We start from the raw sequence: 18,421 nt of genomic DNA on the forward strand, positions 1-18,421 counted from the left end.
ATAATTCAGATCCCGGATCTAATTAACCTGCTTGCACAGGAAAAGGCAATTTCAGCTGGTTCAACTGCATTTGAATGGCACTAGAGTATGGGATGTGCTCTAAGTATAGACAAAATGTCCTCTGCTTTTGGGTCCATTTTCAAGTAGTTATTTCCAGTGAAGTTAGAAGCGACTCTTTTGTTAAGGCAGTACTGACTGTGACAGACTCAGACACAACTCATTACATGTACCTTCATGTCAGGAAAGTGTGTGTTCAGGCCAATTAGGAACCCACCAATAAGTGTTTGTAGACAGACATTGAACATCCAAACATAGTGTTAGTGGACTCTCTTAAACCCATGATGGCTACACATCAAGTTAAAATAATGTAATTCAGCTTGCTCACAATACGACACACATGGTATCAGCACAGTAAGTGTTTAAGCGTTGCATCACTCTAACAATCAATGACTTTGTTTTACGTCCTTAGTGCAGAACAAAGTGGGCAGCTACAGTTGGCTGTGACCAGCAGCTGAACAATATGCGCAGATTGACCTTCAATGCTAACCTCGACCCACGTTCATTGACTAAACAACTTAAGCTAATCCTGGTATAAGAAAGCAAGGCTGTATTCTCAGTCAGAGGTCAGTCAGATATACTGTAAACATTCAGTCTGCTCTCAGTTTATCAGCACAAAATGATGGGCTATCTTACAGATAACCTTGTTTTTCGAATGCAAACACACAGAGAGAGAATGTGTAACTGGCCTTGACAAGTTTTTGCTAACCTGGCTGCAATGTAGTACAGGGCTTTTGCTGGCTCGTAATGACATTCTTGAATTCCTGGCAAACGTACGAGAGGTTGACATTTTTTTCCAGTTAGTGGCTTCAAGTAAAACATTTCAATCACTCCATCAAGCAGTGGCAGCTCGCTCCAGTTTTATCCATCCCTCTGTAAAAGCATTCCTTTCAGGAAGACCTGCGGTGCTGAACAGGCATACAAATGTGAGCATTGTTTGAATCCCAGCTCTCTGGCCCAGTTGCCTGGATGGAGTTACTCGCGCACCGCGTCTATCTGCTCCAGTACTTGTGTCTCAGGTGTATCAGGTGAGCTGCCATCAGATACAGGGAGCGTTGGTGCCAAATAGGCAAGTACAGGACTGGGTCAAACCCAGCGCGGATCTATGGCTGCCCTCTGGACCGGTAACCCGACACAGGCGTTGATCCTTCCTCAAAGGGACGAAGTTGTCGCTAGATTTGAGACCTGATGTGTGGCAAGTCCACTCTAGGTGAACGTGTCACTTAGATGGGAGTAAAGTCAAGTGGGAACTGGTGTTGCAAGGAGTGCTAGTACTGAAAAAATACTGGTGCCTGTTTTGAGAAACAATAATGCACTAGAGTTTTTCCCCAGAATAGTCACTATTTTGTAGTACTCCATGCCATATTTACTTCCTTAAAAATAAAAATAAAACAAAGCTTACAGAGATGATTATTCAGTTTTAAACAACTTTATGTGTTATTTCATGCTATCTTATGTGCTTTTATGGATTCAGTTTGTTGTTGTTTTTTTTGCCATGGCATCATTTTGGAAACTGTGATGCCTAGGTTGGTATCAGCAAGGAAGTCAAAGTCTTGTATCATGAAAACACTGTTGGGAACGCTGCTGGACTTTAACCTGGGAACAATATTCATGCTATATAATCTTGGATAATATTCATAAAACCTATAGTAAATAAAACATGGTTGCTGCAGCATTAGAGCTCAGTCAAACGGACTTAAGGGTATCTGTTTCATATGACAGGGACATGAAACGACTGTGCTGCAGACTGCCTCTATGATAACTGATGAGCTGCAATTCATCTGAGACCAAGTGACTGACTGCACTGCAGACAGCAGGTCATATGTAGACAAACATCTCTAGTCTTACATAAAGGCTACAAGGAGACCCTGTAAGCCTGGGATTAGCTTTGGAACAAAGAGGCTTTCTGAACGCAGGCCTGCAGACATCTTCCACACTGCACCTCTCCTCTTACACTGCGGAATAGTTTAGCACTTTGTTGAATTTAGGTTCTTGCTTCTCTCCACATTACTCAACTTTGGCAAGTACAACAGCTGTTTTACAATGGTGTGAACTTCATTCTATCCTCACGAGAGCCTACACACACACACTCACACACACACACACGCACAACAAAGCACATTAAAGTAAGCCAGGACACAGCACAGATCTGAATTCATCAAGAGGAGCAGATTTCACATGGATAGCTGCAACTAGGGCAACGGTGCAAGGTTTTACCAAGCAGTCTCTGCTGCTTGCTCTACCTGAAACACTAACAGCACACTAGCTTGTCACTCAGCACTACTCCATACTGTACCTTGCTTTCCTTAAGGCTTAAATGCGTTCTTAAAAAGAAAGTGGCCCAAGGTCAAGTGCTGACAGCGGCCTAATCGGCAGTAAAATCGCTAAAGCTTTAGATCCAGGTGGTGTCGGTCCAGACTAGCCTACGGATGTCCGGGCGGAGCTCAGGCCTATCCCCATATCCTCCATCATGACTCCTGTCCTCCTTACATCCACCGACTCTTCCTTATCTCAGCCGCATATCTACGCTGTCAAGCCTCGTCCCTCTTGGCACTCGGGCCTGAAAGCGCTCAGCTGCCCATTGGACGACAGCGGAGACGGAAGAGGGAACGCCGGCTTGGCAGTGGCTGTGGGTGCAGATAAGCCCCGCCCCCTCCGTGTCGTTAACCCCGGCTGACAGGGCATAATCCCTGAGGCTGAGCTTAAACCCACGCTGGCCCCACCTGCTCTCTCTCTCTTGCTCTTCCATTTCCTTCCTCTCCATCTATCTCTCTCTCCTCCTTGTTCATTTTCTGTCAATCTTTCCCATCCATTCAGTTACTATCTGTCTCTCCATCTCCCCTCCATTTCCTTGTTGTCCATCTCTCTCTCTTTTCCCCTCAATTCCCTTGTTCTCTCTCCCTCACCCTCCCTCCTCCTCTCATTACCTTGTTCTCCACCTCTATCCCTGTATCTTCCCATTCCCATATTCTCCATCTATCTCTATGTTTCCCCTTCAACCCCCCCCCGCCACCCTGATTCTTCACCTCTCTCTCCCCTCTTCCGTCTAACCTGGGAAGAGGAGAGCAAGTCGGGAAAGGCGGTTAAAGCGAGAGCAGCCACAAAGCCGATTGGAGAAGCCTTGTCAAACAACCTGCCGGGTTTATTTTAGCCTCTCACTGAGTCACAGAGAAAACAAGGCCGACTTGGCAGCCGCACCATGGCCATACTGGCTTGGCTTTGCGTGTGTGATGATGCAACACAAAACTCAGATGAAGCTACCTACAAACAACAGACCAACAACATTATGAAAGCAGTCTACACTATAAGTTTACAGGGAGATTAAAGTAAGAAAGTAAAGTAATAATCCATGACGTTTTGATATAAATAAATGTCCGTTTTGCTCTTTATCACCAATAAATATAACACAATAGTGATTCAAAATATATCCAGTTCATGAAAGCTTTTACTTTACATTTGCTGTTCTAAACACCCGCCATCGGTGTCGAGTAGGTCATTCCCAGGAAAAATCCTCTCACAGGAAGTGATGCTTTCCCAGTAGCAGCAACAATGTTTTTTATAAAATAAACAGAAGAAGAACTGGGTAGTTAGCATGAGCAGTGATAGCCACCATGGCAGACAAAGAGCGCCACCAAACAAAAACTCAAACTTCATCAACAGAAAATCAAAGCTCCACCCACACTATTTGATTGACAAGTGAACTCTGAGAAGTGCAGTGCAGAAACACTACAGCAATGAGCGCTGAGCAACAAAGATGTCACCAAAACACACACAAAAAAAAAATTTTTTTCCCCATCAAGAACCAAATTCTGATCAGACAATCAGGAGTGAGGCACTTCACTCATGTTTGTTCTTTATTGAGAAGCATTCAGTTATTAAAAGGAGATAAAAGAAATTAACTTAAAAGATCATCTTTGAATCTTCACACCTTAGCTGCGAATTTTCACACAACTCCCACATACCTCTTCTCGTATTCAGAGATAACTACGTCACTGCCACAGTCACCACCGTGGGACTGTACAGAATCTGTACTTTTCTTTTTTTAAATGACACAGCCTCAACCTAATATTGAACAACTCTGTACTGACAATGCAACTGAACCCCACAACAAGCACCTCCAATTACAGGATAACAGGATTTTGAAACATTGGTAAAAAAACAAGAACAAAAAACAAAGGATACACAGTCATCACTTTGACGCAACACCAAGGGCTAGTTGAGGCAAAGCAGGTTGCCATGGATACCTGGCTTAGGGCTGCAGGGAGTCGTGGGCAGGAGAAACCCTTCATGCTCTCTCATTGACTCTTGTTAAATAGAGTTATGGTGAGGTGTTGTGGGGGAGATGAGAATAGCCACTTATGCTTGTAAGCTTGCTACTGCTGCACCATGGCTCCATTCCCAAGAGGAAATGTTTGGAAAAAAAATCACACAATTCACAAGTGATTGGTGATTTGGTGAGCCTGTGTGCACGCATGTGTGTGTAAGTGATAAGATGAAACTGTAACGATCCCCATGGGGAAATTGTGTATGTGAAAGACAGGGACAGACTAACAGTATAATGTGTATTGTACAGTATGTTGTGTAGAGGTCAAACAAGACACAGTTCTTTCTCTGTTATGCTTACTCCCTCTTGTGGTATAAAGAAGGTTTACAAGTCTTTCAAAAGAGTGCAAAACAAACCACTCTGATATATAGATACACAGATCCTGCATTACAGCCTGAAGCCAGTTTTCATCACTACTTCCTTGTTCTTACAGCCATTCTACTGTATCTTGTTCCTGCCACATCGGTGGCGTTTTATATGGTATATGAGTCAGGAAGCTGTAGTCAGCTCGACCAATCAGAAGTAATGCAAAAGTAGCATCAGGCATGTAGTCAGCTCCAACAGTCAGAAGTAACGAGACTCAACCCCACTCAGTAGCCCTGGTCCACGGCAGTAAATCACAGGCCAACTACCTGATTTTGGACCAATAGATTATTTACAATCAAATGTAAAATCCCAAATTGGAGCGGAACATTTATGAGTCAAATTTTTAGAATCACACACCAAGGCTATTAAGTCACTTATTTGGAGTTTTAGATTTGCATTAGTGTGTGTTGGCTCTGGCCATGACTGTTACAGTTTTTTTTACAATCACTTTGGCACTAATTTCAGAACCTTGATGTCATTTTTCAAAACTCTAGACACAAAACTCACAACCAATGATCAAAATGCACATTTTTCAAAACTCTAACACTTCTTCCAATTGCTTGGATACAATACACATAAACCTAAGATCAATTGTTCATTGAACTAAAATCACCTGTTCAAAATGACACAACTTAACATCAAAGTATTACCATTTCAAAATGCAATTCACACATTACATCTGAGATGACTGTCTATTCATTTCATTACAATGATCTAACTATCAATTGATACAACTGCTCAAAATGATAAGTAACTGTTGCATTACTCTTAATGCATAGTTTTATGGAAACTGACAAACAATATTCCATGTTTAGATCATGAAAGTTTCAGGATAACGAGATCCATTGACACCAATTACCGTGGAACATGAACCAATTGGACTACATTATCTATGGATGTAATATTTCATCATCATTCTTTATCAGACACCGTTTCTATGGTCCCATGTACCACTTTTCCAGACCATGTTTTCAGATTTCAGAAGATTCTTCCCTAGATGTTTGGCTAATGAAAACATCCACTGTGATGTGGATGAGAACCTGTGGCCAAATCCACAAGACAGGGTTGATGGAAATATAGAAGTACAGTAATCAATCCTTTGTTTTGCTTTTTACAGTAAGCCAGGTGAGGAACACTGCAGTTGACGTTTTACAGTACTGTAGTTTTTTTCTTTTTTGTAGCTAATTATTTTTGCTTTGATTCAAAGAAACCTATGCTGTGATTTTATTGTATTTAATGTAAATTTCAGATTTTGTTCAATGATTCCACTGTGTCTGTAGTATTCTCTCTACTAGTCCTTTTACAGGTACAGTGATGTATTTACGTGTAGTACCATAATGAAACATGTATCACATATTTTGCACTACAATATTTAATGATTGTACGAACAACTAAACAGTGAAACTATTGGTATCTTGTGTGTGGGTGATCTAAATTAATGTTCCTGTGGTATTTCATGATAAATGAGTTATTTGAACCAATGATTCTGCAAGTGCAAGGTTTCTTTAAAGATATGAATGTACAATGCAATGTTTTGAACATTGGACAGCCTGTGTTACAAGTGATGACCGTGTTGAGTTTTGTGTCTAGAGTTTTGAAAAATGCCCACAAGGTTCTGAAATTAGTGCCAAAGTGATTGTAAAAAACTGTAACATTCCCCCGCTTCATGAAAACCAGCCTCAGAGACACGCCCCCTTCCTTCCCCCACAGCATTACATCCATCCTTCACCTGTGAACTGTGGACTGCACGTTGACAGACTACAAAACTGGGTTTCATGAACACATCACAGTGAGATGTCGGAGTATCAGGGGAAGAAATACCTGCCAGCCACAAGCCAAATGCTCATAAATTTGGTATATGGCAGGTAGGTTTTTCTCTACCAACCTCTTTAGCACTGTTTGGGGGATCTTTTCTATTCTAAAACTCAATCTGGCCAGTTACAAAGTGAAAACCATGAAGATTCCCAAATCTTCTGTGGCCAGTAGTTGGAGATGTTAGTTTCCTTGCCGTCATTAAACAAGACCTGACTGTATGCATCTGTAAACAAGAGAGATATTGAGGTTCGGAACCAAAATGTAAATATTGGGTCCACCTGGATTCCCAGTCTTAGGACTTTAAAAATATCTTCCAGTTCACTTCCTCAAGAGGGCACTGTAACACAAGAGCAGGGCCCAGCCATATGAAGGGAGATGGCATCAACACCCTTCGCCAAATCTGCCCTCAAGTTGCTTATTTCTCTACAGGTATCCATCCTCTTTATCAGTTTTTCCCAAACTGTGGTCTGGGGACCTCCACTGGGGTCCCCAGTATAGGAGTAGTAGTACGACTATTATTTTCCCACCTGATTTCCTCTCGGGGATCAATAAAGTTCATTGTATTTCTCCCTAGAGGTTAGTACAATGAGAGAAAGTATAAGACTGACCCTTTTGATCAAAGCTTTCACTTATAATTAAGCAATTCTATACTAAACCTTAACTAAAAAGAATCTCAGATGGGGTTCCTTAGGGCAAAATCACATTAAATGGGGGTTTGTGGACTAATATGAATCTATTTGAGGGTCTTTGACAAAGTTCAGGAACCCTGTGATCTGTGTCCACCCCAACCCAACCGTTCTCAATCTACAGTCATGTGTTTTCCCAGTGCGTTTGATAGAGAATAGAGAAGACCCGGGTATAGTCCACATGAACCCGTAGACCTGCCCTAAAGCCCTAATCACACACACTAATATGACCTGGGGATGTCCAGTGATTTGTAATGATTGCAGAGATTGACGATGATTTTAATCCGGTGCAGATCTGCTGTGTGTTGTAATTTTTCAAAGCAAAAGCGGAAGTTAAAATTCTGTGAAAACAGAAGTCTCCTGATAATACTCATCCTGTGCAAATCGCACTCTTGGTAATATCAGACGTAATATCTTTTGCCACACAATTTATTTTTCTTCTTCATCTTGTAGATGTGCAATTTCTAAATGGAGACTGTAGTGGAATATACAGAGGAACGTTTTGAATGCATTTAAAGCACAAACTAAGTTTTACTTTGCTAAATCACAAAGTGCCGAATTGTAATCTTGAGTTTATTCACTGATTTCAGCGAATTTCAGTATCCCATGCAAATGTGTTTCATGAAACACAGAGATTGGAGAGTCACCCATTAATTGTTTTTGAAATAATGTGTGAATAGGGCTTTAGATATTTGCAAATACCAGTAATCCATGGAGGCTCATTATAGTACTGGACAAACCTAGCCGACCTAGGACACGAGTTTAAATCAGAAATCTTGGCCCTTGCCACCTCGGGGTAAACACTGCAGTGTAAAGGGAGTCTGGATCTTACCGTGGCTGTAGCTGACCCCCGGGCTGAGGGAGGAGGGGGTGGCGACGTGCTCCCTGCTGGGGGTGTGGAGGCCCGCCTCCTTCTCCCTCTCCCTCTCCTTGTCCCGCTCCTTCCCCTGGCGCTGGCTCATCCTGCCTGGGGTCAGAAGGACGGGGTCATCACCGCACACTACGGCAGCTGCAGACAGAGGGAGAGAGAGGGAGGGAGGCGGAGAAATGAGATCAGACACCTTGACATCTCACTCACTTCACATCACAGAACGACCAGACAGCCCTCTTGTGGAGCATCTGGTTGGTACAGCTTTCTGTTTCACAACACATTATAATAACTCATACAACATTTGTTTCCTACCATGCATTGTGATTGGACAAGAGACTTTCCATGAGTGCTTACAACCGCAATATGTGAACTTGTACCTTATAACTCTGCTTTGTTTACATGAATGGAATGAAGCAAGCAAAGATGTTTATTGCTTAGCAACGGGAGCTAATTTTTGTTGACAGAGACCCAAAATAAAACTATTAAATTAAAACCCAAAGCTTGTATCTTTGTTTAATGATACTATTGTAAAACCTTGATGGACCTTTGTCCCTTGCTCAACCCACTGAGCTACACAGAATCAGATCTGAGATTTAATATATTAAACAACAGGTAGTTTCAGCCAAGCAATCTGATTGGTCAAATGTTCAGACCGTGCTGATAATTTCCATTACGCATGGTTTGCCTTACTTTATTGGTTTCAATACCAAACAATGGTCTTGTGGAAACCAGGGACCTGCTTAGTGATCTTTCGTGTTTTCTCTCTGTCTTTTTTATTATTCTTATGTATGTATACTGGTTTGAAGTAAGCATTCCAGTTAATTTGCATGCCGTGTACAGGAACTGTTGTATTAAAACTATAATTCTCTTGAGGATGCTCTGTACTGGAATTATGGGTACTTTGTTACTGCCAGTGATACCTTGTACCAATTGCATCAACATCATACCAGTGATCACACTAAACAATGCCCTCTAGGGTATGATTGCTATAATGACATTATCTCAACACAGCAGCAACACATCCTCATCACTCAGGCCCAACACAACATAAGCAGTAGAGACATACAGTCCAAATCACACACCACTGACACATAATCCTAAAACCAATGTAGAGGACACGCTGAAGGGTTTCATTCCAAAACGTTAAATAACTGTTTTTCAAAGAATTTGCAACCTGGTCCAGACACGCATAAGCATCACTATTTTGTAAGCTATTTTGTCTATAAACAACTGATAACTTTAATAGTAAGCAATTTTCAAATGGTGGATATCTTGTTTTGGGGATGAAACTCCTCTCTTAGTGCCCTAAATGCTTCTGTTTTTGGCCCTGGAAAACGCCGTTTCACCGATGATGATGGTCCTCAGGGTCCAGAACAATGAGATTATTGAAAAGGGAGCAGGCTGCATGGATTCGCCTATATTTGAATGTCTGTTATGCACACAGGCATGCAGATACGCACACAGCAGCAAAGGTATAATCCAGATCATAATCCTGCTACGTCAGTGTCCTATCTGTCAGATGGCAGTGTGTGTTAACGTGTGTACTCGCATGTATGTATATGTGTGTGCATATGTATATAACAAGACAGAGCGTCCAAGAAAGACACATGCGCACACACACACACACACATACATACTATATACGTGCTGCCATGCTTTCCGAACAGACAGCATTAGGTCAGTGAGGCTGCAGTGGCCTAGAGGTTAAAGGTCAGGAGGTCAGCGGCTTAAATCTCCAGACTACCTTTGGGAAACCAGGTGGGGAAACTGAATGAGGAAAAGCTCCTAGGTATCAATGTGTCGAAGTGTATGAATGTGAAGCGGTTTACTTCCCCGTGATAAATAAAGGTTCAACAAAAAGGTTAAAAACCAGCGGGAGTTAATCAAACACGCAGCCGGAGAAGTTTGCCTGAGTAGACGACGCGTTCATACGAAGGCAGCGGCGCCACAGACAGAGCCTCAGCATCTTTAAAATCCTGTAATTACAATGACCCCGAGCAGAGTAAATGTCAAAGACGCCGGTATGCAAATTGTGTCCTGTGAAGAGACAGGGTGAGCAGCTTATTAATGAGAGTGGATCTTCGCTGGTGAAGTTAAGATGCTAGTAGTGCTGTAGCAATTACAATAACAAAACTAAAAGATTGCAGTACCGATACCAGCCCAAGTACAGTGTCACAGTTTTGACCCTAAAAAGATAGTATAACCTTAAAGTAACATGAAAGTTTTAAGTAGTAATCAACAAGATCTGTGTTGTCGGATTTTGGCGACGTCTTCCAAGAGATCGCCTGTCAATCAAACAGTGTGGGCGGAGCTTGGATTTCTGTTGATGCACTTTGAGCTTTCATGAACTGGATATAGGTTGAATCACTATTGTGTTATATCAATTATATGAAAATGTCACAGGTTATTACTTTAAATCCAGTAATTATACAATACTGATGGTTACACATGTAGATTGTTGCTGCAATGTTGCCCCAAAAATTGCCTGATGTGTCACAATATTACAAGAAATGTTTGCAAAAGTTAGCAACTATTATGGTTCCCACCATGGCTAAACTCCCACGACATTTTAATGACCTAAAATTTTTCTTCCTTCCTGGTTTGTTTATGCTATTTTTTCAGCTCAGAAAAAGTTCTAAATGGGTAAACAGTGTGGTTTTCACAACAGTTGGGCTTGCTGTGGAGGAAAACAGCTGAAATTGAATGTGTGAAACAAGTTGTAAAATACATTCTAGTATATTCCTGAAATGTGACCCAACAGACAGAAAGTAAAATTCCCCTCATATTACCAAGATATTAAATTCCATGATCAGTGGGAAACCTGAACTGTATACTAATATCACAATGCATTTTTCACAACCCGATCTTTACTGTAGCTTTCGCCTGTCAGAGAAAATTGTCAATATATTACTATTAGCCTGCTGCCCTCCCTATAACCACCCATCCACTCTAACACACACACACACACACACACACACACACACAAACACACCCTTATGTCCTACCTACCCCTAAATACCAACCCTGACCCCTTCCCTTACCCCTCCCTCTGAAAGGTCACAGGCTTACCGGAGGTGGCATGGTGCTCTCTGAACTCTGCATGGTGCTATCAGGGGAGAAGGGTGGAGACAGAAAGAGAAAGAAAAAAGACAGGAAGAAAGAGATATAGAAGGAGTGGGGAAAAGGAGAGAGAGAGAGAGAGAGAGAGAGAGAGAGAGAGAGAGAGCAAGAGAGAGAAGGGAAAAGATAAAGAGAGAGCGGTGAAAGTAAGAGAAATGGAGAGAAAGCAACAGAGAAAAATTAGAAAAATGAAAAGTGAGAGTCCGAGAGTGAGAGATTGAAAGAGAGTGAGAGATTTTGGACAAAGATGAAGGGAGGGGACGGGGGGGGGGAGAGGGAGGGAGGGAGGGAGGGGTCCACCATGTGTTGTTGACCAGATGTTGGCAGAGGTAGATTTGTGTGCAGCGGGTTTGGCGGTGATGGTGGACACAGCAGCAGCAGCAGCAGCAGCAGCAGCAGCAGGTGAAGCAGCAGCCACACAGGACGACAAAAAAAAAAAATCCAAAAAATAAAGAGGAGACAAGAGACAGAAAAAAAGGAAAAACAGACGTTAGTTTAACCAAAATGTGAACGGAGGACACAACGTGACACAAAACTGGCAACGGAGAGGGGAAGAAGAGGGGATTGGGCAACGACTTTGATCACAGAAGGGGAGGGGAGAGACTACCACTCAGCAAACCACACACACACACACACACACACACACACACACACAAGTTTGTATTACTTTACATGTGAGAGCCTCGAGTGACTAGACCACAACAGCTAACACTTAGCTTGCTCTTCCCCTCCACATGCCTGACTGTAAACCTTAAATCCACGTCAAAAAACTTTACTAAACTTACTTGTGCAACGTCAAAAATGTATTAAAACGTCAACAGCGGCTAAATAAACAACAGCGCATAATCAGCAGGTGAACATATACAGTATAGGCTATAAACATGCAGAATATGCGACGCGCCTTCATCAGGCAGCACTGACATTAACTGTAAACCTTACACTTACTATTTCTAACTCTACACCTAAAACAGCTTTTAAACCAACAAAATATCCTCACTCATTGGCCTCCACAAAGATAAAAGTGCAACTGCCCGGACGCCAACATACACATTTACACATGATGCCAGCAGCAATCCGCACAGCTACAACGGGTTTGAATGGAAAATTGCTTGAGATCACGGTCAGTCGTACCCTGGATGAGGAAGGGTCATCCTCATCCCCAGACAGACTAAACACAGAGGAGATCTTCATAAAGTAAACAATGCCACTGATTGGATACCGCTCAGTTAATCGGGAAGCGAAAGTCGAATTGCTACGTTCTTATTGGTTCCAACCCTTGGATCCACAGGCTGAGAGGATAGACGACTCCAAGAGCTGCTTACAACAATAAGACAAGCGGATTAGGAGGCTGTCACGGAGGGTCAGAGGTCGATAAATAAGGCTTTGTGGAGAGGCATCCACAGACTGACTTTTTAATTCAATCTTGGCTAAGCTCATTGTGCCCCAGTACGACAGTACAGTAACACTTTGGCCACTCCCTTAGTGTTACAAAACACTAACCACTTGAACATGGGGAGGCTGGAGAAGCTTGTGACCGGAAGGCTGGGAGGATCTGAGAATGAACAACACTCTGCCATCCCTCAACAGCTGCTGGCAAGGGGCCCTTGGCATGAATGCAGCACGTTTTTAAAACTTCATTTATACAGGAAAAGTTGACTGACTCTTCTCCAGCAACACCCTGCTTCACACTCACACAGTTACACACATTCACACGTAGGAGCTGCCCAGTACAGCCACACTCTTTTACTGGTGGCTACTGGGAGCAGCCCAGTACAACCACAGTCTTTGACCGCTGGCCAAAGAGCAGCTCCACTGGTGCAGCTGAAAAACTGCTGAGAAAGGAGAGATTTTTCTAATTTGTGAGCATTTGAACTAGGATGTAAATTGTCCTCGAGTCTGAGAAAGGCACTCTTAAATTGAATTTATTCTTCTTAATATTATTATTTCTCATTCATTTTCCCAGCCCGTTTTTCCAAGCCAGTCCGGGGATTCAAGCCCACTTCTCCACCATGCAGGACTGGTTTGCCTCAGCCTTATCCTGACACATGCCATCTTGCCACTACTCGTTCATATTCCCTGTTTGGTTCAACATGAGAGGTGCTGATGGTGCCCGTCGCCGGCCTTGGCATCTACCAAAGTGGCACAGAGTGGTGTGTTTGAAGCCAGGGTGGATGCTCTTTAAAACAGCCTTACCTGGTGATTACTGCTGATTAATTATGCAGATGAGTGTGTGGGCGTAGGAGAGACAGAGAGAGAAAGATTGAGAGAAGGGCTGAAAGAGTCGCTAATGATAAATAATCCTGGTGACACCAGGCAGCCGCCGAAGAATCTGGTTGGTACAGTGTAATGAAGCCAGACTGCTGACATTCTGACAGATCCCTACATGTGGTAAGCCTATATTAGCATTTGAAAAGCTTTCTTGACTATTAATGCACAATCAAGACAGGCTGAGCACCAGGTATGATTACAGGCACTGGGAAACATGGCAGCTAACATATTTTTAGCATTTTTGATCTTTTTGTATCCAGGGAAAGTTGACAACACTGGCTCAGATTTCATACAGTTCCACACATTCACACCTGGGAGCTTCCCAGTACAACCACAGTCTTCTACTGTTGCACACTGACACAGCTGGGCTTTTAGTGCCTTCATTATGGGAATCTTGACACTGGCTCATGAGGGAGAGGAACGCATTTCTCGTTCACTTTTCCCACTTTTCACCACCATGCCAAAGATTCAACCCAGAAACCTTTCAGTCACAAGCCTGTTTCTCTAACCCACAGGAACGAGCAGTGAAAACGACTTGCTATCCACTGTAATCCTGTGCTGGAGAAAGCTAACTGGTCAACTCTCAGCTGAACTGGAAGACAAATCACACATCAGAAGCAACAAACTGTTGGTGGTAACATGGGCACAGCCAACCAGGAGGTTTTACAAGACCTTCCTAAAACACTTGCTATTAGAAAATATAGCCTGTGAACTGGTTAAAAAACAAATTGATAAATCAAGTGTATCTTTCTGATTACTATTCATAAGTAGTCGCTGCTAGACAGACTCGTCTGTGTGCCTACCTGCATTTTGAAATGTTGCTCCTAATTTTAGGTGGAGAAAAAGGACAGTTAGTTTAATAGGCAGAGCATGGCGCCAGTATTGCTGCAATACAGGGTGGTGGTGAACAAACCTTGGTCTGGTGTGTTTGATTAAGGCAAAGCCAAATAATATGGCAGACTCTAAGCAAATACGCTCACAGTGACGGTTGCACATTTAGATCCTGTGTCAACACAGTGGGAAGAAGCAGTCAATCCGCACCCTGAAGGCCCAAACAGACTGGATGCATCAGCTGAGGCTCCGAGTTCGACCTCCATGTCAACACTGCAGACGGCAGATTTACAGCATCAACAGCACTGACACTTCCATTTCACCACCACCATGCGTGAGGTTGCATATTCTCTTTGGAGTGACATAAAAGGCGCATTGTCTGTGCTATAGTCTGCTCCTTGTACTGGGACACCAGCTATTAGACAAGTTAAACTATATAGTGTTCATATTTTGCCCATACAAACAGTAGAAAACTGGTTGTACTGAGCAACTCAAGGTGTGGATGTGAGAACATCGGTGTCAAGCAGGATGCTGCTGAGCATGTGTGTGCAGCAAACCATTCCTGCATGAATAAAGGTCATCATCAAATCACCGTCATTTTTGCCATCGGTTGAAATCCACTGATTGACAATGACATATCAGAGGGAGAACAGGAGAGCTGTATTTGAACACAAAGTGCCATTCTGCTGTCTGGGTTTTAGGGCTTTTATCTGAAGAGATGGCTTTCAGACCAGACAGTTCATACACTAACGCCCCGCTGTGCCGATGAGACGACGTACAAGGACTGTGAAGGAGTTACTCTGCTCCATCCTCTTTACAGAAAAACTGAAAGGTCTCAAGTTCTGTCTGACGCAGAGAGATAAAGCAAAAGCAAAGACAGAACAGTAACTGAGGAAAAAGCTGCTTTGCCACACAATGCTGTTGATCTTTTGTTCATTTTGAGGGAAGCTGGCTTCATAAGCCCCTTGTTTGTTTTTTTTTAATCTCACCTGTACAAATAGTAATTTGTTTCTCTCCTTTGTGTTTTTATCATCTCATTTTATCACTGTGTTTTTACCGCTTTGCTTCTGTGTTTTAGCACTGTGCAAATTAACTAAACCAACAACATACAATCCTATTTATTCTAATCATTTATGTTTTTTAATCATCATTAATTATATTTTAACACTGGATGGGGCGGCCGTAGCCCAGAAGCTAGAGAAGCAGGCTCGTGACAGGAAGGTTGTCGGTTCAAATCCCAACACATTCCGAAAGTGAATGAGAAACGCTTTGTCTTCCCTAAAAAAACTACTGCTGCCCTGCCCTTGAGCAAGGCACTTCAAATTCCTCCACTGGAGAATGTGGCTGTACTGGGCAGCTTCCAGACTGTGAAGCAAATTCTGTTGAAAAAGGAACATGCGTGCTCACTGCCTGGATGAATAAAGGTTTAACAAAAACAACAGTAGCCTAAGATTATATCAGACAAGCAAACTATATCCTCAGTACTCCGGATTTATTGGTTCGCTCCAACCAGTGTTTCCTAGCCATTAATTTAGCTGCAGTGCCACCCACAAGAGAAATATGAACACAATGGATAATTCATAATGCTCAGCCCACCCGAAAACTATATTCCATTTAAAATAACAGCACAGTCGTCCATATATCATGATAAAAATATCCAAATAAGAGCCATTCTTCAACTGGAAGTGAAAGGAACCTGAAAGCAGAGCTACAAAAAGCTCTACAGGAAACCCTGCCTCCAACACAGCAGTGCTTCTCTACCTCTGAAAAGATGAAGAGTGCTTACGCAGGATAAAATGCCATGACATATTACATAATGTTTAAACATCACTCGCAGCATATTTCTGACCCACTTTCCTCTCCGTAGCAGGGCGGTGGAAGATATCACTACCAAAGCTTTTTTCTGTTTTTAGAGCTATATCCTAAGGACACACTTCGCCATTTATTGAGCTTGAATCATATCTTGTAAGTAATTGATCAATTATTCATCAAAACAGTGTTGAAAGACTGCTATAAAGGCAACAACTAAGAACTGGTCCAACGCTGACTGGATTGTAGTCAGGCTAAAAATATTTTAAGAGGTACCTTCTAACAAATCCTCCACCCCAGTCTGTGTGCGTGTGTGTGCGTGTGTGTGTGTATATGTGTGTGTGTGTATGTGTCACAATTACTGTCTGGATCCGTTTCCCTTCCAAGCATACGTTTTTGTAAATATGGAAAAGAGAGGAGAGACAGGAGAAAACAAAAATGATAAAAGGAGGGAAAGAGACAGAAAGAGAGAGATAACAGCCAATATGAACTCTGCATTAGCATCATGACGAAGCTACATCTTTAATGAATGAATTCTTTCCTATATCCAATGACCCAATTTCCCTACAGGGATTGATAAAGTAGGGCTGGGCGATATGGTTGAAATCAATATCACGATAATCATAAGGACTTTTCTCAATATCAATATATATCACGATATTGTTCATGTATGCAAAATCACGTTAAATAATCAAATTAATGTTCATCTCATTGAACCGAATGGTGATGTTAGGTGTGATGTCAAACAAAACAGAAATATTCAAATAATATTCCTACCATACCTCATTTTATGAGTTTTTAAGTAAAATTTGCATGTCATCATCAATTTAGACAGCAGAAATATGTGTCACAATATTAAAATGATGATTCCACTGAAAGACGATAAACGATAATATTGAATTATCGCCCAACCCTACGATAAAGTTCATTTTATAGTATGCAAACGAAGGATTCTTTAGTGCACCTGTGACATCTGAACTCCTGAGAGTTAAGTGGTTTGACCCTTAAACACGTCTCGTCTGCTGCCACTGGACACCAGAGAGGAAAGACAGACCGCCTTCACCTCTACTCTCCCTTTCTCTCTGTGTTTGTACCATTAATATAGAATGAACTTCCTCGAAACATTCCTTGAGAGGGACGACAATGGGTAAAAAAAATATTTTCTACCTCTCTCTTAGCTCCTGTTTCTCTTATGTCTTTACCTAGAACTTCTGTATCTTACATCTTATATCATTCAAAGGAATATTGTCATGGCACTATAACTGCACTCCTTACTATTCATTATAATGTTGGTGATCTGGGAAATGAAGCTTGTTCTAAATGTCTAAGATGTTAAAGTAAAATGGACACTTGCTGTTGTGTGTTATTGGGGTTGTGCCATGAAAGTGAATGAACAGCCATTTAGGTTAATAGGAAGGTCTCCCTCCCATCAGGCGCTATAATGAAGTTTCTCGCAGCAGCTGTTATTACACTGGATTAATGAGCACTGTTCTTTAAAGATTGGCTAACTGGTTTGTTATTTCTGAAGCTAACGACTATTCAAGCTGCTGAGCATGCTATTTACATCCCCTGTACTTTGATACCACTTAGGAATGAGTCACTGAGGTTGCCTGGTTTCAGATGTATGTGTGATGAGATTATCTGTTGTAGTGACGATATGTATATATTTGGAGCGTGAGTCACAGGGGATTTTGGGTAGCTTTTTGTCAGTCCTGGCAAGATTTTGGCAAATTTTAGAGCAAAATCTACAGTTTTCTGACAACTAGTCCAAAAGATTATTTTTTGGCGTTTCTGCCTTTATTGGATAGATCACAGTAGAGAGAGACAGGAAACTTTGGGGGAAGAGAGAGAGGGGGATGACATGCGACAAAGACTCCAGGCGGGACTCGAACCCGGGACGCCGCGGCCACACGGCACACACCCCCCGCCCACTGAGCCAGCAGGACGCACAAGTGCTTGAAGTTTTGAACAGTCTCCCAGCATTTTACCACACAAAACAACCCATCTACTTTTAAAAATGACAAAGACTGCAATTTTCACAACTCAAATCAAAATACTTGTCAACAAATAGACCACTGCAACTTATGTCTCTGTACTGTCCATTAAACTCACAGCTTGCCATAAACAGAAAACAAAACAACTTATTTTTCATTTTCCAGGAAAGCCACGGGGCTCGGTGGCATTACCGTTCAGCTTCTCTGTGCCCATTCAGGCAAAACGGCATTCTCCACAACACCTACACTGGTCTTGCTATCAGACCAGAGACCAGAGAAT

At 42.2% G+C, this 18,421-nt stretch overlaps 1 protein-coding gene across 5 annotated transcripts in view; it reads right to left on the bottom strand.

Annotated features, from left to right (window-relative positions):
* The window catches only part of osbpl8 (oxysterol binding protein-like 8), a 105,211-nt gene that overhangs the window by 42,030 nt on the left and 44,760 nt on the right, over positions 1–18,421 (bottom strand). For 4 of the 5 annotated variants that reach the window (XM_071920008.2, XM_071920006.2, XM_071920007.2 and 1 more), the window contains 2 exons: positions 11,189–11,225; positions 8,081–8,257 (listed from right to left, as the gene is read on the bottom strand). In XM_071920008.2, coding sequence (XP_071776109.2) covers positions 8,081–8,257; positions 11,189–11,225 — 214 coding nt within the window. The remainder of the gene's footprint in view (positions 1–8,080; positions 8,258–11,188; positions 11,226–18,421) is intronic. The other variant, XM_071920009.2, reaches the window with a different exon arrangement.

The sequence above is a fragment of the Centroberyx gerrardi genome, chromosome 24 (genome assembly GCF_048128805.1).
Source record: "Centroberyx gerrardi isolate f3 chromosome 24, fCenGer3.hap1.cur.20231027, whole genome shotgun sequence".
NCBI classification, from domain to species: Eukaryota; Metazoa; Chordata; class Actinopteri; order Beryciformes; family Berycidae; genus Centroberyx; species Centroberyx gerrardi.